Genomic DNA, 16,455 nt, shown 5'->3' with positions numbered 1-16,455 from the left:
GAGCATTTGGTGATTCATGACAATCAACTCACCCATTGTACAAGCTTGGAGATGTCAAAAAATCTCTCATTTTTCAGGTCGCCAAAATTAGTCTCTAAGCCTTGTTAACTTCCTCCTGACTAAAGTATCTCAGCCGCGTCCGAGACTTCGGGATAATTAAAATCAACAACCATTACATCATGGCTTTTAATGGGACCTTTCCTCAGCAGCACTTTTTACCTCTGTACCACTTTTCACCGTTGCACACTGTCCCTCCAAGCTGAGGTTTCAGAAGTACTTGAAAAGGCTTTCTCCAGCTAATGGTTTTGGGAAGTCTGGCAGATGAGTGTTGAGCCTTGCACACTTGTAGCACCTCAGTGTCCTCCCTCCAGCCAGCAGCTCCCCACAATAACTCCCGGCCTATATGAAGTTCCCAGTGAAATACCAACTTGCAACACTGAAAATTACGGGTTTTGACCACACATGTGGACCAAATAGAGGGTGAGGCAAGCAAAAACCAGGCTGACAACCCAAACTGACAGGCCACTGAGTGAGTCATGCTGCCCAGATTCAACAGAAAGAATGCTTGTTTTCCTTCCTCTATAGCAGGAAGAATGGAGTATTTCCTCTCTCCTTCTTTTCTTGTGAGTTTTCCAGTGAAGGTCACCATTTTTGGTGGAAATGGGAAATTTCAGAGTTGAAAATTCCAAAGATTTAGAAGGATTTGGAGGAGATGCCTGTATGAGACTGTCATGCTGGGTGGCGGGGAGGAGACACGCTCACAGATGACGCAGGCTTGGCATGAACCCAGTTATTTGGGATATCCTGATCCAACCAGTTCACTTTTGAAAGCTAAACTGGCTTGTAGCAGTAGCAAGACCTTTCCTGTCCCCATCCTTCTTCCCAGCAAGACTCATCCAGGGGTTAACTGTTTGTAAATATCTGCTGAGGTCACTATATCACCAACCAACACAGAACACCAACATGGGCAAAAGTATTAAAGCAAAGGAAGGGCATACAAGTCAAGGTCCCATGCTTACACTGAGATCCCGGCACTTTGCATAAAAAGTTCTGCTCTTTCTATTAGTGTTAGAAACTGTAAAACCTTCTTCAGAATACATTTGGGCAAAAGATTTCAAATTATTACTATTAGAGAATTTTTGGACATAAACAGCCATGTCTCCACTAAAAAAATGGAATTACTACATCAAAATATGAACTAGACTAGATACAACCTGCTAAAGTGTCCTTGCATTGTCAAAACCAAACTAATAAATACACAGAAATACAAATAAATAAATATATTAAAACGATCATGTGTAACAATAAAAACACTTAGAGCTCTTACAGTTCCCTTAAGTTTAATAATCTCAAAAATATGTAAAGAATAGTAGAAGAGTTTGATGTTTACCTGACAAATAAACAATTAATTTTTAAATGTGATCAACTAAGAAAAATGAATAACAATCTGGATGTAAAAAAATTTCAGTATTACTTTTCCTTGAGTCTACTGCATAATTTCTGCAATTTCACAGACTATATCTTGACTAGTTTTCTCTCCCTAGTTGTTTCTTTAGGTCTTGATCATGCACCAAACCAGCCTTAGAGGAACCTCGCCTCCAGGATGTTACGACAAATTCCTATTCCATTTATGTAACTCTCAAGCAGTGGACAGAGGGACTGCAAACATAATACACTCTTTCACTGTTATCAAATGGTGTACATAAGAGACTCCTTTATACATGAAAATCAGGCTCCATAACTAAAAGGTTCTTGTGAAGTAGTAGTTCAACCAGGTTTATAACAAATGCTGTCAAATATATATACTACAGGTATTACATATATATACTACAACAAGCAGAGCAAAATTGACTACCAGTTGTTTTGCACCACAGTATCTTAAGATACAACTTTTTAACTGCAGCACAGTCTCCTAAATGTGAATATTGGGAAATACTATTTGGAACGTCTAGAACATTTTTTAAATTCAAGCACTCCCATGAGGATCATTGGGAGACTCCAAGAAACTGCCTTGCACACCATAAAATCTGGAAAACATAAAACACACTACGGCATGGCAGTAAGAGAGAACACATTGCCATGCTACTGACCAGACAGAGAATGTGTTTTACCCTGAAAGCTTCACCCTAGCTTGCCTTCATGAGCATACAAAGCCAGAGCTGGATAAAATCATCCACTTTCACCCTTCAGCATTAAAGAAACAAAGGCCTGGTACTTCTCCCTCTGTTCAAATTTAAAACTTCAAGCTTGGTTTCAAGTGACAGGCAAAACCAGGAGAGTGAAGTCTACAGCTGACCAACTCTGTGTGCCAGACCAACCTTGCAAAAGTCAGCAGCAGGCTGGATGCGGTGACCCGGACAGAAAGCGAGGCCCTGTGCTCGGGCAGCTGCAGCACCAGGGGATTCACCAGCTTCCAGAACACGGCACAGCCCCTCCACAGCCCGACTCACCACCGCAGCACCTCTGCCCGAGTGGGATCCCGCGTCCAAAGGCAGCAGACAACCATTTCACTAAAACCTTGGGTTTTTTCCTTCTCCTTGCTCACTCTGGATTATTACCAGGATCAACATAAGCCGGAGGAGGAGGGCCGGCTGCAAACCCGGCATCTGCTCTGGAGACAGCCCCAGCCGCCCCGTGTGCCAGCAAAACCCTCTCCCTATCCATCCGCCGGAGATTTGCCGACACAAGGGCAAAGTGGGATTAGGGCCGCGGCAAATATTTGCCTGTCAGCACTTTGCAGCGGGGTGAGGGCACGGACGCGGGCGGTGTTTGGTTTCCAGCAGGGTGACTGCGCTCCCCCCGCAGCTGCAGGAGGGCAGAAAACAGAGGGCAGCGCTGATGTCGGCCTAAACTCAGCGCTCACCGCGGGACTCGACTACACTTCAGGGCACTGGGTTTAGATGGGACGGGGACCCCCCGTTCCAGGGAGCTCCCAGGCGATGACAGCCCGCATCCAGCCCACCCCGGGCTGATGTGCCCCTGCCATGCCCGCGCTCACTCCGCCGCTGAGCCGACCCGGGCACCCCATAAAGCGCCCGGCAACTCGCCCCGCCGGGGCTCCTCCCCTCGAAGCCGAGCTCGGCGAAGCAACAAGTGGAAGCCGCCGAAGTCACTTCCCCCTCTCCCCGTCAGCTCCCTCCGCCCGCCGCCACCTCCCCGCCCCCGGCCCGCCGCGCTCCCTCGGGGGTGTGCCGGAGGGGTCGCTCGGTACCTGCGCGGCCGCCGCCGCCATGTCGCGCAGAGGCGGCCCGGGGTGAGGCTCCGGCGCTCCCCGCCCGACTACAACTCCCGTGAGGCCGCGGAGCGGCCGCCCCACACCCGGGGCGGTGTCCGGCTGCAGCGCCGGGGCTGCCCGGAGGTGGCGGGGAGGTAGCGCCGCGGGGAAAGCTGAGGGGTTTGGAGCGGCTTTTGGGGGAGAAATCGTCGCTTTCGGCTACAGCTGCAGCGTTGGGGTGGTTTCTTTTCGGGGAGGCTGGTGTTTCTGGTGCCCTCACGCAAGGTCGCTCTTTACAGAATCACAGACTCCTTAGGGTTGGGCTGGACTCTGGAGACGCCTGGTCCAACCCCCTGCCAAGGCAGAGTCACCTCGAGCAGGTGACACGGGAACGCGTCCAGGTGGGTTTGGAATGGCTCCAGGGAGGGAGACTCCATGGCCTCCCTAGGTTGCCTGTTCCAGTGCTCTGCCTCCCTCAATGCAAAGTTCTTCCTCACGCTGAGGTGAAACTTCCCTGTGTTTTGACTTAGTGACCATTGCTCCTTGGCCTGTTGCTGGGCGCCACTGAAAAAAAAAACCCAAAACCCTTAATAAATTTTTGTTGTTTGTTTTAATACCTTTTAATACAGTACTGCCTTGTTTTTAGGACTATTCTGTATGGGGGGGTTTTCCTTTCTTTTTTTTTCCCCCCCCTCATTTGCACATCAATTTATCAAGCTCTTTGCACAGACAACTTGAGGCAAATGTGAAAGTCAGGCATGATAAATCTGGTATGCAGCAGATTTCCCCTCTGCTCTTGCCCATTGATGAAAGGAAAATCGTCATACCTGATCTGAAGGGATGAGAGGACATAGTCTCAAGCTGTGCCAGGGGAGATTTAGGTTGGACATTGGGAGGAATTTCTTCACAGAAAGGGTGATTAGACATTGGAGTGGGCTGCCCAAGGAGGTGGTGGAGTCACCATCCCTGGAGGTATTAAAGGAAAGACTGAACATGGCACTCAGTGCCGTGGTCTGGTTGACAGGGTGGTGTTTGTTTGGTCATGGCTTGGACTCGATCTCAGAGGTCTTACCCAACCAAATTGATTCTGTGACTCTGTGAAGGACATAGGGACAGATTAGTATGTCCATATAAAATAAGAGACTGGCCAAAAGCGGGTGTGAAACTGGAACAAGAGGTTTCTTCCTGAGACAGGGTGTGGGGAGTACAGGGGTACAGGGCTCCTAACACTCTCAGCACCAGGCTACTACAAGCAGGCTGTTTCCTCTTTTCAGATTTTATACCTCCCACAATGCATAGGATTCTCTGAAAGGACATTTCTTTCCCAGTGCCTGAAATAAGCTAGTCTTGTTTTGCACTTGAAGTGCAAACTTGAAAAACTTCCTTTGCTTTTTTTTCCCACATTGCTTGGGTAAATAAAAGATTTTAAATTAAACTTGTGAGCAAGCAGTCTGTCATCAGTTCTTGCCACAACGCTTGTGACTTTCTTAACGTCATAAACATCAGCTTAAGCTGAAGATCAAAGCATCAAATTTTCGAGAGTCTTGAGGAAATATGTGTAGTACATGGTCATTGACGTGTCTTCATCATCCTTCACACATAGGAATGACTAAGTGACCTTGGTTTTGGTGATTAATCTTCATCTAATGTATGTTTTTTGAATAGCTCAAAAGCATTTTAGTGCCCTCAGAAATGCAGGTTATATGCATTTGGGATGCAGTGGGATGTATTGGAAGCAACCTTCGGGCTTTTCTTGGCATGCTTTGCTGAATCATGCTGCAGTGCCAGGAGCATCTGCTGAAAATGAGTGTTTGTTTTCCATTGATCTCTAGGCAACTGAGTGTCTTCCAAAAGTAATCTCAGGGTCATCAGACACAAATAATGGTAAATCAAATCCCATATGCAATGGATTATCATATCCCATTCACTGCAATGGATTTTATTTCACAAATTTTCAAAAAGTCTGTGTAGAATTCTACTTTTCACTTGAAAATAATAAATTAGAATGGATTGTTCCTCTTTTTAATTATTAACAAAGTAACAAACTACTTTCAGAAATATTTAATTAATGAATTATTGCCTGTTTATGTGCACATCAATTTCTTCAGACAAAAACATGCTGTTTCCAACTAGATCCAGAGCTGACCAACACTTCCTTAGAATTTTCCATATTTCCTCATTTCTTAGCAATAGAAAATGTTAGAGATCTTTCCTTTTTGGAGGCTGCACTAGAAAAAACCCACATGGTCTGCTCCATCTGCTCTGCTTTCCTGTATGTTTACTCTGATAAAATTTATTGATTAATTTCTTCATAAACCATGATGGACTACATGGGAATTATTTTCAGTTTTACCAGCCAGGAAAGGCATTGTCAGTCATGCCACCGAAAGGTAAGTCTTTGCTGGGAAAAGTTTTTTCACTGGGTGATAGAGGTAGCCAACTCAATCAACTAAAAAAACTAAATTGCTGCTTAGTGGTCTCCTGTGCACCATAGATGAGTGTTTTAAGATGGTCTCTGAGTATGTGTCCATAGAATGCGTTCCTTCTATCTGTCTAAAATTATTGTTATATGTGCTACATGTTTTCTTTACATTTTTTGCAAGAGTTGATTGGTGTTATATAATGACTGGAAGGGCTTTGCTTCCACCAGCACTTGAGGTATTTTATGAGGGCAGCTCACTCCCAGTTCCCCTGGTCACCCTCAATGGATTAACATACCATTGTAGCTAGACTGAACAACAGGCTGCTGTTCATCATCAGAAACCTTCTGTGACTGTGGGGAGAAAGCTTTGAAAGCACTTTTTGCATTTGTTTGCATTCTGTTTTGAATAGGTGGACAAATAATTGTCCGTAGGTATAAAGCTGGGAGTAGGCAGCATAAAAAGAACCAGCACAGCTCTGGAAAACATCTAGAACCAAATATGGCATTTTAGACAAAGTGGCTGAGGAGCTTGGAAGAATATTCCACTAAATATCAGGTCAGCTTCCAAGACTGACTTCCACCAGAGCACATCAGATTTAGGAGCTATTACTAATCAGAACTGCCTGCATTTCACTCCTGTGTGGACAAAGTAGGTACCAAGAATTTTATCTGGTTTGGTCCTGGCTCAACTGCACCAGCAACGATAACACATAGACTCTGGACTGTGCAGTTTAAATGAAACAGAGTCTTTTATATACACCTACATGGGTGGTCCAGGGATAAAGAGCTTTTTTTTATTTTTTTTCCCCTTCTCTTTGTTGGAAGAAAGCAGCATTGTTTAGAGGAATGAAACAAACTCAAATATGTTTTGGTTTTGTTACCTGAGCAGTTCCTGAATATGGAGAGAGTACTCCACTCCTCACACTTTTCTTTGTCCTTCTCAGTATTTTGCTTCTGTGGATGAGCAAGGGCATTTTCAGCTGTGGAGTAACCATAAGGAGAAGATAAAGTAGAATTTTATTTATGATTGCAATAAACTCAATATTTCAAAACATTGAGAATAGGAAGGTTTCCTGACTCTCAGTGAAAACACTTCTGGCAGTAAAGAAGTACAGGCTGTGCTTTGCCAAAATTGCAGACATTTATGCATCTGATTCTTGCTCGGATTATGATCAGAAGCAAAATTTTCATTGATTTTAGTGGAAATAGGATGTTTCCTTAAAGATGGGATTAGAGGTCAGCTTTACCAGAAAAGGTCTTGGATTTCAAGTGGACAAAAAGTTGAACACAACACAGGCATATGGTCTTGCAGCAGTGAGGACTAACTGTTTATGGGCTTGTGCTACCATCAGTCTGAGGGAAACCTTTATTCCACTCTGCCTGACATTCTCATGGTCACTGACAATGTCTCAGTACTGCAGGTCTCGTGGTCTGCAGTAGAGTATCTAGTTTTGGGGCCACCAATATGAAGAAGAGACATTGACTGACTGAAGTCAGCCCTATGAAGGATCACCAAGATGAACAGGGAGCTGGAGCACATGACATACAAAGACACTAAATTGGCTGGGGTAGATTTAGCCCCAGGAAAAAATGAGGTTTCGGGGAGATCTGATGGCTCTTTTCCATTCTCTAATGTGAGCACACAGAGAAGACAAGAAAAAAGCAACATCACCAGGCTGCAGCAAAAGAAATTTTGTTTGTGTGGAAGCAAAACCATCCACCATAAGAGTCATTTAGCACTGCAACAAGGACTCAGAGGACTTGGAGTCCCTGTTCTTGCAGATTATCAGTTTGACCGGATAAAGCCCTGAGTGACCTTGATCAGACAGATAAAACTTCTGAGCAGCACAGAGCAGTGGATCACCTCCAGAAGTCTCTTCCATGCTAAAATAACCTATGACAATTTATATTTACTTCTTCATTTAAAAATACCTTAATAGGTGGTTATCAGAGGCTGAGAACAATAGTCACAGGGTAGAATTCCATTGGATTTCTGAATGTTTATTAGTACTACTTCATTATATCAGGAGGCAGCATATCTACATTCTGAGTTACTTTGGTTATGGCAGCAATACAGTTGGGTAATATCAAGAAATCTTTTTACATAAGCAGGTACACTGTAACAAAATAACAAAATATGCTGAAGTTACAAGCAGATTTAAATAATTTGCTAAAAACTGGTTTAAATAATTTGCTAAAAACTGGGCAGAGCAGGATTATTTCAGACTTTGTGCTTCTATTATAATTCTCAACTTTGTTTTAGACAGATGTAAAATATATGAACAGTAAATATTTCACAGTCATGTGGTTCCAGGACAATGAGTTGAATGGCAGCTTGTTGAAATTATGTAGGTTCATGAGACCTTCTTGGTACTCATGGTCACAGTATTTTCCTCATGTGGAGATTTGCTGGTACCAATGAAGTGGTCCTTGCTTACCAGAATACAAGAAATTGGACCAATTTGTCTTTCAATAAGGTATCTCTTCAATAATTGACAGTATTCAGTCCCCAGCCCAAAGTCTCTGGAAGCCACATTAATTTCAAATGTTTCTTGTCAGGAAGCAATTGCCAAATGCTGGTCTCCACCACAGCCAGAAAAAATGACAACTTCTATCTTTTCATAGTTTGACTGAACACAAGTGAATTGAAGCCCTGTAGAATTAATGTGTCCCCTTTTTAGTTTTTTACATTGAACGCAGTTACTGTAGTAAGTGAGATACCAGAACTGATCTGTTTATAAAGGTGCATCTGATGATAAAGGACATGATACGAATACTTTGTTCTGGCAACCAAACCAAAGCACAAACTAGAAACTATGAGCTGTATTGGTCTATGTCATATATGTTTGGTGAACATATGCTTTTCCTTAGGTAATCTTGCTTCTGGGTATAATCAGAAATAGGATACTGTATTATGGGCCTATCTGAGTTTCTCCTTTTTGTGAACTACACAGCAGCTGTGAAGAATCTGTTGTCTGCTCCAGATAATCTTTAGATGTCAAATGAAATACTGTAGAAACAGCAGAGACATTTTAAGACAGATGCCTGAAAAGCCAAATTGTGACTTAGAACTGTTGCTAAACCATTGCTTGGTGCCACTGCAAAACTACTTTGGCTTTCTATATAAATGCTTGGAAATTAAATATTCTGCTTTGCAGGGACTTTGTCATTCAGCTACATTGGAGTATGTACCGTATGTTACACTGCCTGGGGTTAAAAATACCTATTGAGCTAGAATGAAGAAGGGTATCAGTTTATCTTAAAAAAAAACCCCAACAACAAAAAAACCTCAAAACAAACAAACAAGAAAAAAAAAAAAAAAAACAAAAAAAAAACCAAAACCAAATGAAAACCCCAAACATCAATTTCAATTTTACAAATAAAGCAAACCATTTTTATCCTGCTATTAAAAAGCCTTTTGTTCTTGCACTATAACCTATTTAAAAGTTTAATTGCTCTCAGCACCATGGCAAAGGGAGAAAAGGAGGGAAAGAGCAGTCAGAGGCAAATATGCTCCTGCTCTGCTCAGGAGATGAGCTGTTGATCTGCTGCAATCATCTGAAATCATATTCAAAGACTGGAAGAATCCTGTGGCAAAGAGCAGTAAGAAAAGGAAAACTGATATCCTAGTGAAGTATCTGTTTAGCATCTTCTAGGGCTCTCCTAAAGTTATCAATTTCAGACCCAAAAGACTACTTTTACACAAAGCTAGTTTTATATATATATGTATCTATCAAAAGGTAAAATAACATTTGCCCTGAGAACTTCAGAAACTCAAAGGTCTCGCAGTTATTGTCAGAACAGTTAATCCAGAAACATCACTCCCCACAAAATAAAGACCAATGAGTAAACTGATAAACATGGAAAGGCATTAAAATTTACAAAAATACCTATGTGTCTATTGCTATATACAATCCAAGTATTTTAAATCAGGTAAGAAAGAGATATGCAACAGCTTTTATGTTAAAACCTATGTTTTAATGCCCAAAGGAAAAAGCAATTTTTTTTTCTTTTCAAAAGAGAGTGTAAGGGAGAGAAAATCCATCTCACTGTTCAAGAAATTGTGAACTTAAGATTTTCAGGCCAGTAAAGTAATTTCTTGGCATTCTCATCTCTTCATCCCACTGCAAATACATTTTGTTATTTTTCATACACAGCATGTTTGCAAAGAGTAAATTTGTGTGTCTTTCTCAGGGAAGCCTCTAAGAATTAGAGGCTATCCATAGAATGCAAAATCTGAAAGTTCATTCAGGATTAGTCCTAATTGTTAGGTCCTGCTTCAATAGAGAGATGTCCCTTCATGCTGGAATTTGCCTTCATAGCAGGTCCTGGGGCTGGAGGCTTGACCATTGCTGGAGTGTAAACACAGACTGCATAAATGTGCCAAATGCCTCTTAAACTTGACTCCAACAAATACATAGAGCACAGGGTTGAGGCTGCAGTGGGAGAAAGCAATTTTACGGCTGATGTGAAAGGCAAGGTTGGAGTCTTTCACATACTGACAGGTAGGTGGTGGAAAAGTAGTCAGGAAGCTGAGGATGTTGTAGGGTGCCCAGCACAAGAAAAAAGCCACCACAATAATGAGGATGAGTCTCACAGTTCTGTGCTTTCTGCGAGATCTTGCTCTAAGCAGGATTATGAGTATCTTGAAGTAACAGAATATGATGACTCCAAAGGAAAACAGGAAGAGTACATTTCTCACGTAAATGTCCACCTTTTTCCAATTCCCATTGGCATAATCACAGAACCTGCGCCCTTCCAAGTCTTCTTGCACTGTGGTGTGAATCACCTCAGGAACCACAATTAAGATGCTAACAGTCCAAACAGCCAAGGACACCAGAACACCACAGCACTGCGTCTGGGATCTCAGAGTTGAAAGGGGGTTCACCACAAACAAGTACCTCAGGATGGTCATGAGAGTCAAAAAGAAAACACCGCTGTAGTAGCCAATGGAGAAAATAGCATTTGATGCTTTGCAAAGGAACTCACCAAAAATCCATCCAAAGGACTGGTCCACTACCCAAAAAGGCAGCATGCAGGAGAAGACTAAATCAGAGATACAGAGATTCATGATGAAGATGTTTGTTAAAGATGTAAGGTTTTCATATTTCAGTAGGATCCATAACACCAAAGTGTTTCCTAGCAGACTGAGGAAAAATACCAGAATGTAGAGGACAGCAGTGAGATAGATGTTAAAAGTGAAATAGTCACCCATTTCACAGACGTTGGTTTCATAAAGGTATTCATATGAGGAATTATCATCTAAATAATAGTCTTCATCCATTTGTCTGGGCAAATCTTGTGCTATTCTCCAGCAGCTACTTCAAAGGACTGCAACAAATCAAATGAAATCTTTTTTGAAAATCAATTCAATAACTAAACTCCCACTGTGGAGACTTCTATTTTAAAACAGAAAAAGCAGCAGTGAAACTATTCATTTGGGGAGACAAAGGACTCATTTCTTCTTATGACTAGAACATGAACAGGTAGATACCAAAGACTTACTGCGAAGCGCTCAAATACGTAAGCCAGAAATTCAGTTTCTGAACCAAAATGTTTGGTGACAACTTTCAATTACCAAGTTTCTGCTATATGAATGTGCACTGTTTTTTGATGTAAATGTGTCAGGTGCCAAGACTTTCAAATATGCTAGTGGTTTCTTTCAGTTTTCTGGAGTGCTATCCAACTCCTAAGCACTTCACTGTATAAATGATTCTTGGTCACCAAAGTTCTGCACTTCATAAACCTAAAAAGCTGAGCAGAGCCAGTAGCAACAAATGTAAGCACTAAGAGCAGGAAAAGTCAGGTTTCTTACAGATTTTTATCTTGAGGTTTGTTGATATCTAAACATCTCGAAGCTGTGGCAGAACTGTCATCATACTGGGTGCTCTGTGCACCTCTGTGGCCTGATGATTCTCAGGGATGCAACAGGAGATCACATCACAGTCTTTTCTGGGAGAGCTGCCTCTGTGTATATATGCAGGCTGGAATTGTATCCCAGGTCGATGGTGAGTTGAAACTGGCCAACAGGATCAAAAGTTTGTGGGACTGGGAAGATGGCATACAATCAGGCCACAGTAGCCTAATTTCTGTATGAAATTAAGCTTAAAAAAAAGCACAGAAAAATCAGTCATGCCTCTGACCAGTGGTTTAAATCTAAATACACTTTATCCTAGAAAAAGGCTTATCTTCATCACCATGTTTGGATCCTGTTTTGATTGAAGCCAGTCAGAGACCTGCCACCAAGTTCCTTCAAAGTACAAGAAACCCCACAGCTCGGGCCAAATTTTCCTGGTGACATTTTCCTTTTTTGATTAGTGAAGGAATAATCTGCCTGTTACAGCCAGCCTCTGCCTTTGGAGGACAGGAGAGCCATGTCTACACCAGGAAAGCATGTCAGGGAGCACTCCTGGCTGCCAGAATTTAATGCCATCTGCGAGGGTAGGTAGTTCAGGTCAGCCAGAACATGACACAGGCAGCACAGGACAGGGACCATCTATCCAGTGGGTTGTGATCAGCGAGTTTTGGAGGCAAGGGATGTGTAGGATTCAGTACTGTGACAGCAAGTGGCCCTGAAACATTTATGACCAGAGTCTCAGTTCTAACTGGAAAGATTCTTGTGGCCCTCAGTTTGTACAGTGCTGCAGTTTTCAGGCATGCAGGGTAAATTCTTGCAAAGACAGTCATCCTCTCTGGTTTTACATGATAGAACAGACAACACTTAAGCAATGAATAGTTTAGGTTGAGGTCCTGACCATCACTGTGTCCTATTTCAGCTCAGGCTGGGGTATGCTGCTCCTTAGCAGCTGTCCTAAGGGAGCAGAAAAGCCTCTTTGTAAATAACCAAGGTTCTCCAGGGATGAGAGGACAGTCCTAACCTGTGTCTTCACCACTTACTGTCTCCTTTTGTGCTGACCACACAGTGATAGCAAGCCCCAGGGCAGGTCTGCCCACAGGCCAGGAGCTTCACAGCCAGCAGGGCTGCTCCTGGGCTGCTCCTGATCTGCTCCTGGTCTCTGCCACAATTTCTGCTGGCCCCTGACACAGGAACCTTCTCACAAAGACCTCAGCCCTGATCACTGCCTCTGCCTGGGAAGTATTCTGACCTGCACGTGTCCTGTCCCTCAATCACATCATGCTATTCTGCTCTTCACACCCTTGCTGCAGGGTAGGCAGTGGTTAGAGAGCAGGTATCTGCTGGGGAGCTTTGCTCACCCTCCTGCTTGCTGTCAGGAGCTAAGCAATACTTGCAAAGCAGAAAGTACCATTTTACAAAGGTGTTTTGAGATTATGTCAGATAACAGTTAACTGCCAAAATAAAGGAGTGTACCGACACATCTATTTTCTTCACAGTTCAGATGAGAGGAGATGGTAAATAGTTTCTGCAATCCAAAAAGTCTCTATTTTTCTCCATCTTCCCCAAGGACACATGCTGAGTGTGCAGGCACTTGATTCATGCTGGCAGACAGCTGTGATTGGAAACCCTGTTAGTAATTCATGCTGTTTCCATCTCCAAATTTCCATATGCCACAGGTCTTACCCACCTGACCCAAAAGGTTCTGTCTTGCACTTTGGGAGGAGCCAGAGGAACGCTTGGTTACATGGGGACAGATGTCCTCTCTCTGATTTTGTGTCCAGCATTTCCAGAGAATGTAGGAAAATGCTTCTGTGAGGTAGCTTGTTCCTGGTTGATTTTAGCGCTGCAATGTTAGCTCTTGGATAATGCCACATTTCACAAAACAAGTTCATTCATCTTATGACATCTTACCTGCTGCAGGCTCCGTGGAATTACAGATTCCAGAGTTACAGAGGCTCCAGCGTACAAGCATCAGACCTTGTGGATGGTTGATTAGGATTATATGCTCTGATATTATGTTTCTACCAGCTGAGGAGCCCTCCATCAGATCAGTGATGGTAAGGAGAACTTTGTAGGAACCTAAAGCACTTAGATATTTTTCTTTTAACCTCAAAACCCCTTAAAACTTGTATTTTTGTTCTACTGTATTTTATCTTCCCCATTTCAACTCTACAAGGAAGAAAAGCTGTGTATAGATTTTCAGTTAAGATATATGAAAAGGAGATAAAAAATTATATGATTGTATCAACAGGTAAAAAATATGTCAGTGTCACACAAGAAATGCAAATCATGCAACTGTTTTCAATGTACATATAATGGTAAAAGTGAGAGCAGAAGTTGGTTGAAAGATGGAAATTACCTTAATTTCAGTTGTCAGGACAAATAGTAATAAAGAAACACTTCATACAGTTTAACGTCATTCCTGCCCTTCTGAAGAGCACTCAACAAGGCATTCAACATTCATTTAACTTTTGTCCAGAAAAACTGCTTCTCCAGAAGCCTTCATTTTCTAGCAGGGCTGTGCTTTGTCTTGGAGCATCATAATAAAAAAAAAGATTCTAATACAGAAATGGGGAAACAATACTACGAGTGACCTCCAGTTCAATTATCCTTTTCTCTGAAAATTCAGTTCAACTTCTGTCAGCTGAAGGTACATATTATTCATCAGTTTATTTCATTTTCAAGCTGAGCGTTTGAAAGAGTGGCTGGGAGGAGTTGTCTGCTCACTTTGCAGTCAGAGGAGGGTGAGAGAGGCACTGTCAGAAGCAACATCAGCCCCCACTCTGTGCTCTACCAGTCTCCTTGCCAGAGCCGCCTCCAGGCAGAGGCAGCTGAGACAGCCCCCCTTAAGAAGATTCCTGGCATTTACACAGAGAAGCTGAGGTTAATCTCATCTTAATTGGAAAAGACAAGGAGAGTGCAGTAGAGAGAAGTCCCCCACCATAAGGCATGCACTGATGGTGGTTTTTTATTCACTTTATTCAAAAAGCCTCTGGACTCCATAGCTTGTTCTCCATGTTTCTCCATGTTTCTCAGGTCAAAAAAAAAAAAAAAAAATAGATGTTCTTTGCAGGCTGGTTTACACAGGCAACAAGCATTGACACATAAAATGAATTTCTGTTCCCTTAAACTAAATTTATCTGGTAGCTGCTTCCTTAGCCAATCTCTTGTTCCAGCTGTGACCTTTTCTGGCAAGAAAAGGCTTTAGTTTTTCAAGCAGGTTTAGGGAGCACCCATTTAATTTGGGAAAGTTAAAACACAATAAATAACATTTCTCCTTCCCTAACTATGACTGGTATCTTGGAGCACAGCCTTGGAGTCACATGTAGGAGATGCACAGGAAGTCATGACAGGTAGTCTTGGTCCAAAGCACAAGTGTACTCTGAACAGTGTGGTCTGTGCTGGTGGATGAACTTTTTGTCTGCTTTAGAGGGAATTTGCACATGGTAGCAAACTCTTCCAGGATATGGATAAAGTAAAAGATCAAGGTAAAGTGAAAAGTCAGTAGGAATTCCCTTAAGTAATTCAGTTTTGTAAAGCCTCAAGAAGCCTAGCTCATCAAAGAATCTCTTATCCTATTTTTAATGCAAAACATTCTGTTGGGTAGGGATCATTTTCTGAGACCAATGCTTCCACTTGTGCCCCATGGGTTTCACAAGGCAAGTACAACACTCACAGTGAGCCCAGAATTTTGGTGGCCTCCTGTTCCCCCTGAGCTCTGCCTCTCAGTCCTGGCCATCAGCCCTGTGATAACCACAATCTATGGAAGCAGAAGCATCCCAAATGAAGAGACTGGAACCCATCCTGAAACACACATTTGAGTTCAAATTTCCATGCTAGTTGGCAGGCCACAGCTTGGACAGGTGCAGCATTTGCTGGGTTAACAACTGGCTGGATGGCTTGGCCCAGAGAGTCATGGTGAATGGTGCCAGATCCAGTCACTAGTGGTGTCCCCGGGGAGCTGTGTTGGACCCAGTCCTATTTAATATCTTTATTGATGATCTGGGTGAGGGGATTCAGACTACCCTTAGCAAATTTGCAGTTTTACTGTGCTAAGTCTGGTCAGAAAGGATGTGGTGCCAGCAGCTGGGCAGCAGCTGTCCAGCAGAACACCAGCAGGAGCAACCTTGGCCAAAGAGTTTTGTGTGGAAGTGGAGGTGGTTGGTATCCTGTGGTTTCCTGCAACAGATTTTGTGCCAGCAGGATTGCAACTCTGGGTATTCTCTATCCTCCCCTAGAGCAAGAGCAAGGAGAAATCCAGCCCCTTATTTTTGTGGGATGGTGCAAAGGTGAGCATTGCTCCCTGCTTGCAGCCAGGCAGGGTTTGGCCATGGTTTTCCTGGTAGTTCATGCAGGGATGGAATGAGTAAAAAATTCTGCAGGATGATAAGATGTAGTCCTTTTGGTAATAATTGGCTGTGAGGAAACAAAAAACAGGAGCTTTCTGGGTGTTTTTGAGAAATTGTCAATTTTTTTCTACAGTGTAGAGGAGTGCAAGTTTAAATGCATTTCTTGCAAGCAAAGAGCTTGCATTGACCTCTGTGTCTGATATGTAATTCTGACTTTCTTCATAGCAGCACTCCTGCCAGGCCCAGAACACCAGCCCATTTCTCTTTGCCAGGCAGCAGTGACATGGCATATCACTTTCCCATCTGCTCCATAGAGAACATAAATGCTCCATTATTTGCCCATGAAAAAAAACATCATTTTGTTTCTTAGTAGCTGTGTTTCTTGGCAGTTGAAACCAAGCAAAACCACTTCTTATTTTTCTTGCTAAAGCAGAGCATATCTGCAGGTTTCTGCTGCCAACAAAATGTTGACCCCTCCCTGTCTTTGTGCGCAGATGCACACATACCCTCCTGACAATATACTGGAAGATGGGGCTGTCCTTGAGAGATCTCACCAGCCACTGCACTATATTTAAATTGCAATCTTAGAGCTGAAAAAAGAGTCTGTTATGTA

General features: G+C 42.8%; 2 protein-coding genes across 7 annotated transcripts in view; both read right to left on the bottom strand.

Moving 5' to 3' along the window:
- The window catches only part of FYCO1 (FYVE and coiled-coil domain autophagy adaptor 1), a 45,992-nt gene extending 42,641 nt beyond the window's left edge, over positions 1-3,351 (bottom strand). For 5 of the 6 annotated variants that reach the window (XM_059847827.1, XM_059847841.1, XM_059847849.1 and 2 more), the window contains exon 1: positions 3,212-3,351. The gene's annotated coding sequence lies outside the window, so the exon portion shown is untranslated. Of the gene's footprint in view, positions 1-2,318; positions 2,452-3,211 lie in introns of those variants that run through there. The other variant, XM_059847834.1, reaches the window with a different exon arrangement.
- A 4,265-nt stretch (positions 3,352-7,616) lies between these two features.
- Positions 7,617-11,004, bottom strand: XCR1 (X-C motif chemokine receptor 1). The gene has a single exon (XM_059847816.1). The coding sequence runs from the start codon at positions 10,918-10,920 to the stop codon at positions 9,916-9,918; it is 1,005 nt and encodes a 334-aa protein (XP_059703799.1). The 5' UTR covers positions 10,921-11,004; the 3' UTR covers positions 7,617-9,915.
- Positions 11,005-16,455: the final 5,451 nt, after the last annotated feature.

Source organism: Haemorhous mexicanus, chromosome 1 (assembly GCF_027477595.1).
Source record: "Haemorhous mexicanus isolate bHaeMex1 chromosome 1, bHaeMex1.pri, whole genome shotgun sequence".
Lineage (NCBI taxonomy): Eukaryota > Metazoa > Chordata > Aves > Passeriformes > Fringillidae > Haemorhous > Haemorhous mexicanus.
This window is presented reverse-complemented; position numbering and strand designations above follow the sequence as displayed.

Coding starts and splice junctions, on each gene's coding strand:
- XCR1 (XM_059847816.1), bottom strand. CDS start 10,920: ATGGATGAAGACTATTATTTAGATGATAATTCCTCATATGAATACCTT.